The following is a 14,052-nucleotide window of genomic DNA, read 5'->3' on the forward strand; positions in this document are numbered from 1 at the left end:
ACATAACAAAGGACTAGAGAGACAGTGGCTGTGAAATCCAGTTGCAAACAGAATTGTCATCTCATACATCAGCTCAAATCAGCTTCTATTAAGGGACCTGAAAAGAGGTACAGACTATTACATACCTGCCTACAGTAAAGCTATGACATATCCTACTGATATATTTGCTGCTGAGCTGTGTTATTGGGTAAGATGGGACACAAATCACATTAACTAAGACAATTCTACCATTCCTAGATCTTTATACATCTATCACTTCTTGCCCAGTTATCCTTCAGAGGGGAATCACTGTCTATAAGAAAGCTCTTCTGGTTTGTGACTATTCTTTCAAGTTGAAAATGGACTGAAAATAGCTTTAAGAATATATTGAATAGCTTGCATGAAACAGGAAAACGCATACCAGACACTAAATTTTTTTCAAGTTTATGGAGATGAAAATTCCAATAGTTAAAAAAAAAAAAAAAAAAAAAAAAAAAAAGAGTTAAAATGCAGGTTCACAATGGTGAGAAGGTTAGGGGAGGAAGGATGGCTGTGGGGAGGAAGGATGGCTGGAGAAAATCATAGGTGAAGTACATCTCACTGCCTTCCTTCTCAAGTGGCCCAGAAAACAGGGGAAGGACATAATGCACAGGTCTCACGGTCTTTTCCCCCCAAACCCTTCTGCTGCTCTAATGTAAATTGGAGCAGGCATGAGTGAAGGGTGATTTCCGTGTTCCACTGCAAGGTTCCTTAAAAAGGCACGTGAGTGTTCAGCCCGTCTGTTAGATAGTGATGCAAACAGTACAAACACTGGACAAAAATTTTTATATAGTCTGATACAGCTTAAGAGATAAAAGGATTAAATCCCACCGGTCCCAGCATATGTTACTTCAAGGAGTCAGCCTAAAGGATTAGCCATTAGAAACAGAAATGTAGAGCACCAGAAGAAAAGAAAAAGAATTTAAGATTTGCTCCTTTTGGATCATCAATGGTACCAGGTATCTTGCAACCAGTAGTCATAAAGCTGCTCAGAGAGAAGCACCTCGGAAGCCATAGAATGAGGTACGTATTGCTTTCCCCCCCCAGAGATCAGGATGCAGCCAGAGGCATGAGATTAGTTGAGGCTTCTCATGACTCCCCTCTCAGCAACAGAGCAATTTCACTCCTTTTAATGTGTCCACACAAAGTCAGACTTGACCCTTAGCAGGCTGGCAGCATACCGCTCTCCAGAGCAATATAGCTGCTCATCAGCTCCATATTTGCTAGTTATTAATTTTGAGCAGCCACTTCAGTCTCATGTTATGGGGCAGAGCCAGAGAGACAAATGGCTGTCATTAAGCAGAATCACCGATTTTTAATGCCAGTCATGATCATCTGTTTTGGCCTCTTGCACAAAACCATGGGCAGAGTTTCAGGCCACATTTCATGCATCATACTTCTTTTACCTGCTTTGGAAAAGGATAAACCCCCTCTCACCCTCTCTCCTTTCCAGTTTAAGCATCCCTCACTTTTTCCAGCCCCTCAAATCTCCTTCACTGGGGCTGCTGCAAAAGCCTTCGCAGGAGTTGCATTGCGTGGGTGCTGGGACAGTGCAGGTTACAGTAGTGGGTCCCCCTACCTCAAATCCCAACTCTGCCCCAGACCTGTGTGCCCTCACAGGTACACACCATGCACACCACGAAGGCTGGTGCCCTCCCCTGCAGTGTTTCCTTTGAAAACAAGGCAAACCAGCGCTGAAGCTGGCCTTTTGTGAGAAGTAGTTTGCTATCTGGCTATTTGTGTTAATACTCTGCAGAGCCAGAAACCAGGTAAATCAAAAATCTGTGGGGTTTCATAAGTCTGGAAAAAATTCTGATCTTGGCAAAGCCAGGTATTAGCCATGTCCTTTGACTTCCCTCCTCTCATGGCAGCTTCGCAGTGGCTTACTTGAATCCGTCCCCAGTGTTGATCATTTTTTACATGTTCTTAGATGGTCTGCCTGCATTACTGGTGGGATAATCCCTTCCTTATCTTCCCTTGGACCTTGTGTTGCTAATAACCCAGTCCTTCCTTTCAAAGTCTTACATACTTCTGCCTACTTCCCTACTAAGCTGTAAGTCCACTTAATCTCTTTCCAGAGTTTATACCTCAGAAACTTGAATTCTTTCAAGTATTGTAACAGCTGCTTTCTAAATCTCACCATAAAGAACTTGATCTCACGCAATACAGGTACAGGAAAGAAAAAAATGCTAAGCAGCAAATGAATACCAAGGGAATCTAATATTTCATTAATAAGAGCTGCTGAGCAGCTTCCAATTTGCTTCTGCTGCCTGGCAGGAATAAGGTCAAAACAAGGACAATTGTCATTCATGTACCTCACTTGAATGTTGAGTACCCTCAGGCTCCCAGTATTTCTCAGATATTGTCAGATTTTTCTGCTTCTCTGATGTAAATCTGTTTGTTTGTTTGTTTGTTTGCTTTTTAAATTATTTTTTATTTACTGCATAGCTGTAAAGTAAGGAAGTAAGGAAGAAATCACAGGAGGGTCTGAGACATTTCTTTGCTTATGGCCCAAAGATCAAGCTCATTAAGTTGGCCATGTTGGCTCAAACAAAAGGATCACTCAATCAATCTGTTACCCTGCCTCCAACAACAGCCAGTAGCAGATGCTGGGGGGAAATACATAAGAAAAGGCCCATGCAGCAGGCACAGTGTGTTCTTCTGCCTATCTGCAGTTTAGAAAACTTCACGAAAAATGTCAGGGATTTATTTTTACTATTGTGAACAATAGTTCTTGATGGATCTTTTTCCACACATACAGAGAAATAATGTTTTAACAGCCAACTTTTAATCATTTTAACCCGCTAATATTTTTCACATTTGAAGTGTCTTGTGAAAGTGAGTTCCATAGTTGAAACGCATTGTCTGCAAAAGCACATCTTCCCACTTTACCTAACTGTTGTTGCTAATAACTTCACTTGGATTCTCTTAGTTTGTGTCTAAAAATGTACTGAAAACCTCTCCTCTACTTGTCTCCACTTCAACTGTTTCCCTCTGCTCTATGTTGTCTAAGCTGAAGAATCCCTGTTTGTTTAATTGCTCTTTGCAGCGCCCATTGCACACCTTTCTCCATGTAGTTCTGAGTTGACCAAATTTGCATGCAAGTTGGCAAATACAGAGGCACAGCATTCTCACTGGCACATTACAGTGTTCCCTTCCTAATAATTGCCAAGCCTGTTTGCACCCATGACCTCTGCCTCGCAGGAGCTGATGCTGTCCCCGAACTGCCCACGGAGGCTCTAGCACTCCTGCCCTGAGCAGTGCTGGCATGCTGAGGTGGGTACTGGTGGCTTGTTTTCTCCCTACATATTGCTTTGCATGTGTGGTAAGAAATTTTATGGGTCATTTTTTTCAAAGTACTCAATATTTTGAGACCCTGTTGTGTTTATGATCCTTCTTCATTCCTATTACTCTGAATAATTTGTACCATCAATTAGTTTTGCTCGTGCATTCACCTCCCTTTCCTGAGAGATATGGAAATATATTGAGCAGATCTAGTAATCTCCTTCCACTGTTAAAACTGGCCTTGTCCTTTGTTTCCTTTTATAAACAGTTACTGATCTACATGGATATCTTCTCTTGTATCCCATGACATTTCACCAGAGCTCTTGGAAACTGAAAAGCACAGTGGCTCATTCATTTTGATCCCCATGTTCCTTAACTCTTTCAAATAGACATGGCTTTCCTCAGCAAAAACTCGACAGCTCTTCCTCAAGACACTATAAATACTTTCCTTTCCTTATTCCAACTGAGATTATCCTAGCACCAGCCAGCAGCGTAGTACAGAAGCCTGCCAAGGTGTCCCTTTCCTGCACCCCCATGGAACATTTTCTTCAGTGCTGGCATGTGTCACCTCTTCCGTCTCTGGTCTCTCACCCTCTCAGCTAGCAGACTCGCAAAATACTTGGCTGCCTGATGATGGGACTGCAAGTAACTTTTCAGCAATTATATTGTATTTTCTTTGTTTGGACACAGTGTACACCTTTATGGAAGGTACATTTCTCTTTCTAACAGCTTTCTTCATTCAGTTGTTTATCTGTGCTGAGCTATTCATTTTTTATTTTATCCGGTTGTATGTGTATTTTAAGCCTCTAATCAGGTAATGTAAGCACTCTCCATAACACTGCTGAAGCATTTGTTCTAATTTTCCTTTTAATTACTTTATAGAAAGCAGGTTTATTCTAGTATTGTTCTCCTTTTGAAGCAAAATGTGATAGGCTCTCGGCTCTTTCATTTCTACAAGAATACTGAATTTGAAATAACAAATAGAAGTATCTTTGTGACAGTTGTATCTTGAACTACTCATGCTAGCACTGAAGCAAGATTTTCTTTTTTTCCCTCTCATTAAGTATCAGGCAAAGTGCTAAAAGAAGCCATCATCTATGGTATCTAAAATGTAGCCCCAGCACTGTACTCCATTATGCAATTTATTCAGCTTTAATGGGAGCAGCTGAACTCTTCCATTATTATTCTGTTTTCTGCCTTTACAGCCTGTGACTTTGTTTAGAGGTGAATGTCACCATCCTGGTCAAGGGATTGTTTGTACTCCTGAATCCTCCACTCTTCCTACTTGGGCAAGGAATCAAGTTTCTGTGATATTTAATGAAACATTTAAGTTTTTGAAACAATGCAATATTTTCTTCTGCATTTGCAGTGGGTGTTCTTTTCTCTAGATTGAACCATAACAAAAGACCATTCAACTGTAAAATTTTTCTTAACTGCTGTCAACATACAACACACTGCAGGTCAGCAAAGGTGAGTCATTACCTGCAGCCACTGCATGAACAAATCCTGCAGTTGTTGAATCTAACAGAGAGATTCAGGCTGAGCCCTTAGCCCCATCTCTGACCCACACTTGACATGGAGAGCCCCAGCTCTTTACCCATCTGTTCCACAAACAGCAGCCAAGGGTAGCCAAAGCAGACAGTGAAAGCTATTGAGTGTGTGCAACGTGGTTACTATCACAGCATCCTTTTGAAATAATGCTAAGATTACACAGCAGATGGAGGTGGGGGGGGTGGGGTGGGGGGCAGGCAGTGGGGGCCGGTATTTGGTCTCTCTTTTCATGGATAAGCTGATTTGCCCTGTAAAGTGCTACTGCTTAGGCTGGTGAAGGCAGAACACATAGATGTGTAGATGACTTTGCAGTGACTTTGAGAACAGGCGGGTTAAATCTCTGCAGCACTGCATGCACACGACACACAAGGTAGCAGCAGTCATTATGAGTGGGAGCCCAAACCTACTTCCAGGCTCCCCAAGAGAAAGCCACATCCATGCTGTACCTACAACAGCTGCTGCTTTTTGGCAAAGGTACAAATAGTAAAACCAATCCCAGAGAGGTGCTAAAAGCAAAGAATTGATCGTTATCACTGCCTCAGCTTGGGGTGAGGGATAAACAGATTGTAATAAGTGTCAGATTTCTACAACTGCACTTTCTTCTTGGGGAATAAGCCTATCCACTCCTCTCCAGCTAAGCAGAGGTCAGGGCCATGCCAGAGGAAGCAGCTACCATTAGCAGATATGAAGAGCAGATTTGCTGCATTGGTGGGATCTGTCTGAACTAAATAACTGCTTGAAATAAGAGCAGCTAAACAGTATTGCAGCTGATGCAGATCCTCAAGTATTTTGGTTTCTCAACAGGAAAACAGTATGCTTCAAACCTCCAGACAAATTGTAGCCTGAAAGGGCCAGTCTGTCTTTGGCAGAATGCCCTGTATGGGCATTTCAGCCCAGTGCCTGTAACGCTGCCAAAGCTTATCTAGCTCAGGGCTCCTCCAGCTTGGTAAGGCTTGATGCTCATTGCTCAGTGCCTCTCTGAGTAGCCACTACAAGTTGCTTGACTACAAGAAGATTCTAGAAGAAGCAAATACAGCTCAAAGTACCCAAAGAAAAAGTTTATTCCTGGAGGTTGGTTTATGCCCGGCTGAAAGCATATTTGAATTCTTTCAAACTTTATTTAAATCCTGCCTAATGTGACTATGAATATCCCCTTTGCCAGTCACAGTGTACAATCATTTTTCCAGCCAAGCTGGGCTGCCGGCACCAGGCCATCCTATGGAGATGAACTCCAAGGGCTGTGCACACATTGATCCAAAGGGCTCCTTGGCCTCTTGCTGCTTTGCATTTCAGCTAGCGCTCCCTGTCATGACTGTCGCATCAGCTGTGACTAGTGATACTGGTTTCAACAGCCTCGATGCTGAGGAGGAGCAAAATACAATCATAAGATACCCATGCATTGCCAGGGCCTGGTTTTGCTCAGGCACAGGGCTAGCTGGCCCAGCAGAGAAAAACATCTGCTTGAGAAGCCAGTTTTCTTCTTTGTTCCCCCCTCAAGTGGAGACACCCCACATGACATGCCATTTCTTTAGAACAACATTTGTCTTGTCAGTGGTGAGTACATTAAACTTTGCTGTGATCCAAGTCAGAAAAAAAAGACAAAAAGCCTCTCTACGGCTGCTGTTAGACGCGGCAGCTGTGTTATGACTGTGTGCCACTTGAGTATGTGTAACAGTGTTAGGCCATTACGCAGTATGGTCTTGATTCTCCAGAATAAAATCACCACTCTGTCAGGTCACTCCCACTGTGGGAATGAAGCTCTTTATATTATTCCTTAAAAAAAGAAAGAAAAAAAAAAAGAAAAAAGAAAAAAGAAAAAAAGCTGAGCCAGCTCCAGAAAATATGGAATTCAAATCTGTGTTACAAATAAATCTAGAGGTTGGTCAAATATGCTCTGTCGACTCAAGGCTCAGGGATTCTTTTTTCCCTTTCTGTTGGTCCTTTCTAGTCTCCTTCCACAGAACTTTTTTATTTTATTTTATTTTTCTACTTTACCAATACTGTCACACACGAATCCTACAAGCATCCAAAGCAATAGTGCAGCATGACACACACTCACATGTACAGAAGACCATTTTAAAAATGTAACTTTCAGACTGCACAGTGCAAGTGTCCTGAGGAAACGCTCATCTATCATTTTGAAGAAACACCATCACAGAGAACCAATTTATAATGGCAGTCTCCGAGGATCTGAAGACACAGTTCATCCGTGTGTACCTCTTTGCTCTTGTGCTGGTTGAATGCCAAACCATAACCTCTCCACACAGCAGCCTCTTGCTAATGCATCTTGCTTATGAACAAAAGGAGAGTGGAGGCTTTCTTTTTTTCTTTCTTTTTTTTTCTTTTTGGTTTTCTAATAACCAGGAATGGTACAGAAATGTGGTGCCTTTTTTTTTTTTTTCCTTTCTTTTTTTTTTCTCTTGCTATCAAGGTGGTTACACAGCCAGCTCTTCACATCTGAATTGGGTTTTGTGGGCTAGGAAACTAGCATTTAGATCACTGTAGTGCGGTGTGGTATGAAGGAGTCAAAAATCAGGCCCTTTCTTTTCATTTATACCTCAGCAATCTCATTTATAAGGAGTGGAGAGCTGGAATAGCAAACCTGCTTCAGTGCGGCAAGTTGATTTATAAGGTGGCATAAACACACAGTGCCGCTTTGAGGCTGAAGATTGCTTTGGTTTGTTGCTCCACTTCCATTAGCATTATGTCACTTGAGAGCTCTTTAGTCAGAGGTCCCTCTCACACACAGATGCGCAGCCAGAGCTCACTTCCCCAGCTCCATGAGCACTGGTGCTGCCCTGGTGCCCCCGCCACTCGCTCTGGCACTGAGCAGGGATGATGCCCCAGGGTGATGCTGACTGCTTGCACGCTGCTTGCAGAGCATGGATGGTCCTCTGGGGCTTGGGCCCACACAAAGCTGAAATCCCTGAAAATCACCTTATTCTTCCTGGTGGCCTCACTTGAATTCATGGTTGACCTAAATTTACAGGAAGGAAAGCCATCCTTTCAAAGACATAATCTTTTTCTTTTTTTTTCTCTTCTATTTCAGTGTCCTGGCTGGTCCTGAGTGAAATTTTCCCTGGTGGGATCAGAGGACGAGCCATGGCTTTGACTTCTAGCATGAACTGGGGTATAAATCTCCTCATCTCCTTGACATTTTTGACTGTAACTGGTAAGATTTCTGTGTCCTTCCAAGTTGATATTGTCATAGTGGGCAAAATGAATCTTTCCTATACAAGCAACATCACCAAAATTACAGCTGCGATGGCCCAGGTGCCAAGTTCTGACCTCCATTTAGGTGCTGTTTGTTAGCGTAACCCCATTGCTCCCACCGCATCTTTCTAAATTTCTGCTAGTAATTACAGCCTCACGGTGCTGGCTGTCAAAGCACCTTGCACATCAACTCCATAGGCTGGGAACCCCAGCTCTTACAAACACCATTGCCTTAGTAAGTTGAAAATTCATAGTATTTAGGATTTAGTACTGCATCTTCTAAGGTCAGTGCAAGTTCTGCTCTATATCAGACCACAGCTTTTCTGATCAAACATTTTTAGAAACAATACCATTGAAATCATTCCTTTTCACAGGAATGTCTGGCTTTGAAAAATTTCCTTTAGAAAAAGGTGTCTTTGTAGGATGAATTTTTTTCATGTTTTAATGCGAGAAAGCAGACTACCATATAGTAACTTGTAATGTGATGATAAATAAGGGAAAAGGTTAAATGCTGATGTCAAAATTCATTGATTGGCAAATTGATTTTTTTCTAATTTTATTTCATATGAAGTTTTTCAAATTTTAGTTTGCAGTCTTACTCTGGGGAAAACGTGCTGAAAATCAAAATATGTAAGGGAACAGAAATTCCAGGTCTCTTTTTATATTTCTCTCCACTGGAAGCAGGCAACCAGTCCACAAAAAGCTGAGGTGGTTTTCATCCTGTTAGATGCATGATGCATTTTGAGACGGATTTGAAAATGAGTGTGATCTGTGACTAAAATGGGTTTCACATGGTTTTTTCTTTTCTAAAAAAAAAAAAAAAAAAAAAAAAGAAGAAGAAAAAGAGAAAGAGAGAAAAAAACCACCCAAGTACTATTTGATTAAAACTAGGAAAACATATGCCAGGTCAAACTCATTGTGTCCACACTAGCAGTTCAGGGTTCAGGTAGATGAAGAATCCTCTTCAGAAGCAAATCACCCAGTTTCCCCCATACACCACACTTAGGTTTGCATTACAGAACTGCACTTCTGAACTACGTAAGCTTTTGGACAAAACCAACCCAGAAAACGTACAGTGAATGCACTCCAGCTGCCAACACTTGCTCAGTCCTTGGATCAGATCAGAGCTATTCCTAAGGATATGTCCCCAAAACCAGATAGCGCAGACCTCAGGTCCTCAGCATCAACTGTTCCACCTGAAGGTCCCCTCCTATCATGCAGCATTACTTGCTGGCCATAATGCTTGTCTCAGTTTCAATGAATGTAAAGCTGCAGTAACTCCATTGGTTTAGCTGGATCTAATCTGGATTTATGGAACTGTAACTACAAGCAAATAGGCATTCCTAGCCTACAGCAGAAGGGTGGGATTGGAAATTCTGTCTTCAGATGAATACATGTGGAGGTCACGGTGGCCAGCAGTACCTGCACGTAGGTATCTGATGCAGAAGATAATGTCTGGATTAGCAGCTTCAGCTGCAATTTTTAGCTTACAACACAACAAACAGATGTCTCAACTGTCGGGTTTTGTTTTAGCAGGGAAAGGGGCTAAGGGGGCTGCAGCAGCCTGTTGGGTTTGTATGTGGTCTGCTTCCCAGGGATTGCAGAGTGCATCCCTCAGGCTGAGGACCTGCTGGCCCCTGGACTGTAAGCTCAGCAAACCACTAGTTATTGACTGGCCCCATTAGGAGTTCAAACTTGGATCCCTTTCTGGCGCAGGACCCGTGACTTGCAGTGGAAATGCTAGGAGATGACAGGTGGGGAGGATTAGCTGGAGACAACTGCAACAGTGTGAAAAATGCTTGGGTTCGCTCCATGAAAGAATGTGCAACAAAACCAGACAGGGGCAGAGATTTGAGGTACTCATGACCCCCAGTGCCTTTGCACAAACCAGGAACAATGGCTACTCATGATTTTCATCCAGAGTGACCCAAGCAAAATAAATCAACAGGCTCATGCTAAATGGGTCAATATGGGGTCATCAATTTTCTTTCATAAGTAGTATGAGAAAAAGCTAAACCACTCTTATTTTTCAAATTATGGACAGGCACAAATAAGTGAGCTAAGAATAACAGCCTAGCTTCTTTCTAACTTCTCCTGTGCATTACAGGCTGTATCCTATTAAAAAAACAGCATCAGAAAAAAAAATTGTAATATTTTAAAATTAAAAAAGACATGTTTTCTTCCTTTGTAGAGCTCATTGGCTTGTCCTGGGTGTGCTTCATTTACACAATAATGAGCCTAGCATCCCTGGCTTTTGTTATTGTATTTATACCAGAGACAAAAGGATGCTCTTTGGAACAGATATCTATGGAACTAGCTAAACAGTAAGTACTGAGTGTGTGCTTGCATCCCCTAGGTACCAGCAGGACAAAGCCTTTCAATGCCACATGCTAAAAAACAGGAAACCTTGTGGGTTTTTTTCTGGAAAAACAGATTCAAGTTTAGAGCTCACACATGTTGATCTCAGTGGCCAAGGAAACGTTTTAGTGGTGCTGAAGGACTGGCCCTAAAGGGATGTTGGTTTCTAGCACCTGTGAGGTGCACCTGTGAGGAACACCTGCAGCTGGGCCTGGCTCCCCAGCACTTTTGCTGACTGGTGTTCCCAGAGAGGAGGGCAACTGTGTTCTTAAATTTAGGGCTGCATGTCTTGGCTTGCATGCAGAAAAAGGGAAGGAGCAAGGCCCTATCTCAGATACTTCAAGGCTCCATGTGGGTTTTGATACCTCTTCTAGATGAGCATTTTTTTGTGCATTTACTGAGTCCTGTAGCTCTGTAAACTCTATGAGCTAATACCCAAAAAAGGTTCTTCCAGCATGAGTTTTGTGACCCCAGCTCACCACATAGAAAGGGTAGAAGAGCAACAACAGGGAGAATGTTGGTGATGTGAATGCTATGTGCCTCCTCCTTTAGTATGACTCATACTGATATTTTTTGTGTCTTTTGATTCTGTTTTTTCTTATCCCTCAGAAGTAGAGTGGCCCTTGGAATTACATACATTCAAATGAAAGCAGCTCATCAATTCAGAGAACAGAATTAAAGGGCCTGCTGGTACACATGCTGTTTATTTACAATCTCCAAATGCAGGTGTTGTTGACCATAATTCAACTTGCAATTTTTATTATCAATTTGCTGCTGCTCCCATTCTTTTCAGTTGTTTTTAGCTATAAAAAAAAATACAGAAAAAACTAAGCAGCCCTGGTTTTTAAAATGCAGCACCCTCCTGATCTGTTCAAAGAGCTGCTCTACAGCAGCTACTTGCTCTTTTGGATTAATCTCAGAAGTTACCAGCATAATGATTAAAAGGATAAAGAAATGTCAGAGGAAACAATTTAGCGGACATTTTTGTGAGGCTGAGGGCCTGGGGTGAGAGGCAGGCCTTGTCACAGCTGGTAGCAGGCTGGTACAGGCCAGTGTCCCCACCGCCAGGTGTGACAGGGCCACTGGCAGCTCGCTGCCCCTCGGCAAAGCCGGTGACACCCAGAGAGGGAGGCTTGAAGGTACAGGTAGAAATATTCAAGCTGAAAATGAGACACGTAACTTTTTGACAGTGGAAGTTATTAACGTGTGAACAGCCCTGTGCGGTGGGTCATGCTGTATTTGGGCTTTTTAGATTACCAGGGAGTTTTGTTTTTTTTTTTTCTAAAGGATATGCTGCAACTCGGCCAGGCTCAGAAGAGGTTGTTTAGGGGCTAATGATGAGCGATTACCCCAGTGCAGAAAGCCCGGAGCTAACTGAGCTGCCGGAGCCCCGGCCTGTCCCTGCTTCACTGACCGAGAAACGCGCCTCTGGCCCGGCCCGCGCTGCCCCCCGCGCCCTCTGCTCCCGCCTCTCCACAGACCGGCACCCCGCCGGGCCGGAGCGGCGGGGCCGGCCCGGGGCTGCCGGAGGTGGCGGCGGGGAGCCGGCCCGGAGCAGCCGGAGGAGCAGGGCGGCCAGCCACAGCCGAGTCGGAGCGGGGGAGCCGGCCCGGAGCAGCCGGAGGAGCAGGGCGGGCAGCCCGGGGAGGAGCGGGCGGCGGGCGCGGCTGGAGGAGGGCGCGGCGGGGCCGCCCCCGCCCTCAGGCCGGGCAGCGCCGGGCACAGCTGTCCCGCCGGGGCCCCGGGCCCGTAGCGGCAGGCGCACGCACTGTCTGCCATGGCAAACCGCTGCGGGGCTTTTTGCTTCTCCAGGAAATACGCGAAGACCCCCTTGTGCTGGATGAGCCAGCGCAGAGAGAAGCTGGTGCCGGTGGAACTTGCCAAGAGAGAGAAAGAGCAGCTCTACTAGGCCCGGGGCAATCAGAGCAGCCTTCACCAAAAGACTGATAAAAAGGAAAAAAAGTTCAGTGATGCTCACACTCTGATGGGACACATGGTATCTTTATTATACACAAGATATTCTCTTTTTCATTTCTTAGTAGAACGTCTTTCAGTGGCAGTTTACAGCCAACATTAAAGATCGTTGTAGTTTATAACTGACTGGAAGGCTAGGCTCTCTCTGTTTCAAACCACCATCCCTCATCGCCCCAGAGGTTACCCACCTCTTACAGACAGGAGGTGAATGGAAATTGGAATATTGTGCACAATTCTAGTTATCCATATTCCACAAGAGTTCAGTCTGGCAGAGGTCCAAGGAACAACTGAGGTGCCAAGGAGAAAGAAGGGTCTCACAGAAGGAGCCCACCAAAGACAGGTCTGTTTAGTCTAGCAAAGAAGGGACTGAAAAGGGTTAACAACTAGGGCAGTACCTTAGGGAAGACAACACTATGGAGAGAAAAAATGGACAACTCTAGAGTGTAAAGGATAATGGTAGTGCAGAACAGCTGGGTATGAACTGTTTACTAATTAAATTAGGTTTCAGCTTAATAATACTTGGAAAAGGATCTTGTTTATCAAAACTTAATTATTTAGAACACAGAGCATGTTCAGCTTGTAAGAGGAGCTTTACACACAGTTTCCCAGGAGGGCCAGGATTCAGTGACGTAGGAAAAGGCACTACTCCCCAGAAAACCTAGTCAAATTGTTTGGGGGTAGGGGTGGAATTTCCATAATCAATTATGCTAGATTGAATGTGACCTAACAGAAGAGGAGATAGGATTTCTTTGTCCCAGAAAAGTTGGAAGCTGCAAGTACTAGAGTTGATGCCAAAATAATTTTATTTCTCAACATGGGGCACACTAGACTTTGACTTTTGGATTCAGAAAGCAAAAATTGTGTGGTACAGGGCAGCACAAAGGGAGTTAGGAAACCATAATCACTGCAAATAATAAACTACGTCAAATTCTTGTTTATTGCTTAGCAAGTGTATCCTGATACTCAACAAGCCTCTACAAAGGGTTATTTATATGGCTCCCATAAGAGAACACAAGTAATTTTTTCTTAGAAGGTTAATAGATTTTGTTAGAATGATCAGTAGATAAATATTTATTAGCAGACAAATAAATGGCTCTTTGTTTAAAGAAAAAAAACATGCTTTAAAAACATGCTGGCTGTCTCAGCAGCCACACAACAGCAGCTCTTCCAGCATTTAATTGAGGAAGCAAGACTGACACTGTCAGCTGGACTGCAGATAACTGCTTCGAACTAAGCACATGATCCCACTTTATTTGCTGCCTCATATCACTAAAACCACCTGACAGTGTCCTGCACTGAAGGAACAGTGACTCACCGATCTAGCTAAAGTTTTACTTCTGAGAAGAGCGGACCAGTTCTGATCAGATTCTCACATGGTCACACTTCTAAATAGATACTGATATTGTAAATTTGTAGGAGCACATCTATTCAGACAGTGAGCATGTGTTCAAAACCTGAAAATAAACTATTGAAGCCAAGGGCATGATTTGCCAGAAGTTACTGGAAATTCAGCTACCTCAGGGTGGGAACCTACTGGCCAAATCCACACCACAGCTTTCCTGCATTGTGAGACTTAAGGGAATCAATACCAAAACCCTGATGGACTTTTGTTATAAAGGTCAGGTAAAATAGTTATCATAATGCAGGATTTTT

At 43.5% G+C, this 14,052-nt stretch overlaps 1 protein-coding gene across 2 annotated transcripts in view; it reads left to right on the forward strand.

Moving 5' to 3' along the window:
* Nucleotides 1-12,525, forward strand: part of SLC2A12 (solute carrier family 2 member 12) — a 31,890-nt gene extending 19,365 nt beyond the window's left edge. The window contains exons 3-5 of one of the 2 annotated variants that reach the window (XM_040599334.1): nt 7,904-8,026; nt 10,259-10,391; nt 12,238-12,525. In XM_040599334.1, coding sequence (XP_040455268.1) covers nt 7,904-8,026; nt 10,259-10,391; nt 12,238-12,334 — 353 coding nt within the window. In that variant the 3' untranslated portion in view covers nt 12,335-12,525. The remainder of the gene's footprint in view (nt 1-7,903; nt 8,027-10,258; nt 10,392-12,237) is intronic. The other variant, XM_040599335.1, reaches the window with a different exon arrangement.
* Nucleotides 12,526-14,052: the final 1,527 nt, after the last annotated feature.

Source organism: Falco naumanni, chromosome 6 (genome assembly GCF_017639655.2).
Source record: "Falco naumanni isolate bFalNau1 chromosome 6, bFalNau1.pat, whole genome shotgun sequence".
Lineage (NCBI taxonomy): Eukaryota > Metazoa > Chordata > Aves > Falconiformes > Falconidae > Falco > Falco naumanni.